The sequence below is a fragment of the Grammomys surdaster genome, unplaced genomic scaffold (assembly GCF_004785775.1).
Source record: "Grammomys surdaster isolate TR1022 unplaced genomic scaffold, NIH_TR_1.0 222475, whole genome shotgun sequence".
NCBI classification, from domain to species: domain Eukaryota; kingdom Metazoa; phylum Chordata; class Mammalia; order Rodentia; family Muridae; genus Grammomys; species Grammomys surdaster.
Window position 1 is genome coordinate 1 of NW_021624389.1, and position 1,764 is coordinate 1,764.

At 47.7% G+C, this 1,764-nt stretch overlaps 1 protein-coding gene across 1 annotated transcript; it reads right to left on the bottom strand.

The window, feature by feature from the left end:
* Positions 1–124: 124 nt before the first annotated feature.
* LOC114616009 (glutathione S-transferase kappa 1-like) lies at positions 125–1,239 on the bottom strand. Its single transcript, XM_028761563.1, has 3 exons — positions 1,079–1,239; positions 502–583; positions 125–324 (listed from the first exon to the last, which is right to left on the bottom strand). The coding sequence occupies exons 1-3, from the start codon at positions 1,148–1,150 to the stop codon at positions 125–127; spliced, it is 354 nt and encodes a 117-aa protein (XP_028617396.1). The 5' UTR covers positions 1,151–1,239.
* Positions 1,240–1,764: the final 525 nt, after the last annotated feature.

A 1,764-nucleotide genomic window follows, 5' to 3' on the forward strand; every position in this document is an offset into this window, starting at 1 on the left:
TATCTATCTATCTATCTATCTATCTATCTATCTATCTATCTATCTATTCATTCATTCATTCGTTTCTCTTTCCTCTGAAACTGGAGTTATAGATGGTTACGACCTACCATGTGGGTTCTGGGAATTAAATTAAGACCTCTGAAAGAGAAGCTAGTGTGCTTAAATTCAGGGCTATCACTCCAGCCTCCTCCTTACCTTTCTTAACACTCTCACCAAAGAAATCCTTGGGTGCCCTGATGGGAACCTGGAAGAGCTGCTTCAGGAGAGGAATCTCGTTGAACATGTACTGGCCTTTCCAGGGAACCACAGCTATTGATTGGTTTCCTGGCAATGGAGATGAAGACAAGTGGTTGACTGAGGACTTGAGGGTCTCAGGCTTGGGGAACCGCTCCTGTAGAAAGTAAACTACTAGCTTAGTCTGAGGTTTGCATACTCAGTGCAGAACAGGCCCCTCTGAAAGCAAGCCTCCTTGCCCAGTGAGGGGGGCTTCTTCATGCTTACCGCTATTTTTTAGGATCCCAGCCATTAAAGAGGGCTGCAAATGCAGCTTGATATTCCAGAGGTGTTGGTATCTGCATAAGACCTACGAGTGTAGAGATAAGAGGGCGAGCCTGTGTGGCATTTGAGGACAGATGGCTTAAGTGGCCTACAGGACTGTTTCCTGGCTCTAAAGTGGAAGGAAGGGATGGCTACTCCACACTGAAGGGCTTCGTTTAATAGCCAAAACTCTAAGCTCTTTGAAATAGATTCCAGAATGCATACTCGAGTGTATGGTTTTCATCCTGTAGAGTGTCCTAGAACCCCTGATCCCTCTCCCTGAAGTTGACCTAGCTTCCATGGAGTCGCCACTGTTCTTTCTAGGGTCTGTGGACAGAGAATATGTGAACTTAGCTAGGACCAGGACCTACTTGGAGGAGTCATGGTCCGTTTAAAGACACAAAGTGAACTTGAACCTGGTATTAGTTAGAACCCTAGTCTAGCCCTGAGGGCATCGCCAGGAATTTCTGCAGCCCGGTGACCTGTGCCTCACTCTGCACTCGCCTCGCAGGCCACAGCCCGCGCTGCTGCCCCGTGTCACCTCAAAGCCCAGCCAGGAGTAGGGAGACAGCACGTCGTAGAACAGTTCCAGGATGCGCGGAGCCGGTCCCATTCTGCAGTGAAGAGACAAAGCCAAGGAGAAGCCTTGGTCTGCTGAAGAGCTACAACGTTAGGAGCAAGCAGCCAGTCATAGCCTGTGAATCGGAGGCGTGTCCGCTAAGGGCCCTAGTGCGCAGCCTCCCGGAGATTCCCCGCCCCACGGGGCGGGCCCAAGGGTTGCAGTGGGGTGGAGGGAAAAGGCGAAAGGCGGGGAAGGAGGGCGGAGTCTGAGATAAAGGGGAAGGCTGCACAGAGAAGGTCTCTCAGGTGTGTGCAGTCACTCTGGATCCCTCTGGAACTTTATCCCTCAAGCAAGAAAGCAATGCACAAGGATCCGAATTTGCAGTTGGATGACGTTTAAAGATCAGCATTGTGGAAATTCTGAATTACATCTTTTATTGTATTCACTTTCTTAGAGATTAGAACAACTTTTGGAATGAATTTGAGGGTCACCATAGTGGTCTTTCTTTATCTCCGTTGTATATATTCCAGCACACCCAGAGGATGCCTGAAATTATAAATGACATCAAATTCTACATACTATGGTCTTTTTTATATGCATAAGATAACAGTGAAATATAACTTATAATTTAGCCACATTAGTGATGAATGCTAGAAGAACCGTAA

Bases quoted from the DNA above. Each gene is read 5' to 3' on its own strand.
- LOC114616009 (XM_028761563.1), bottom strand. From the start codon at position 1,150: ATGGGACCGGCTCCGCGCATCCTGGAACTGTTCTACGACGTGCTGTCT. The intron at 584-1,078 runs GTGACACGGGGC...CTACACTCGTAG, and splicing joins ACTCCTGGCTGGGCTTTGAG to GTCTTATGCAGATACCAACA. The intron at 325-501 runs GTAAGCATGAAG...CTCCATTGCCAG, and splicing joins TGGGATCCTAAAAAATAGCG to GAAACCAATCAATAGCTGTG.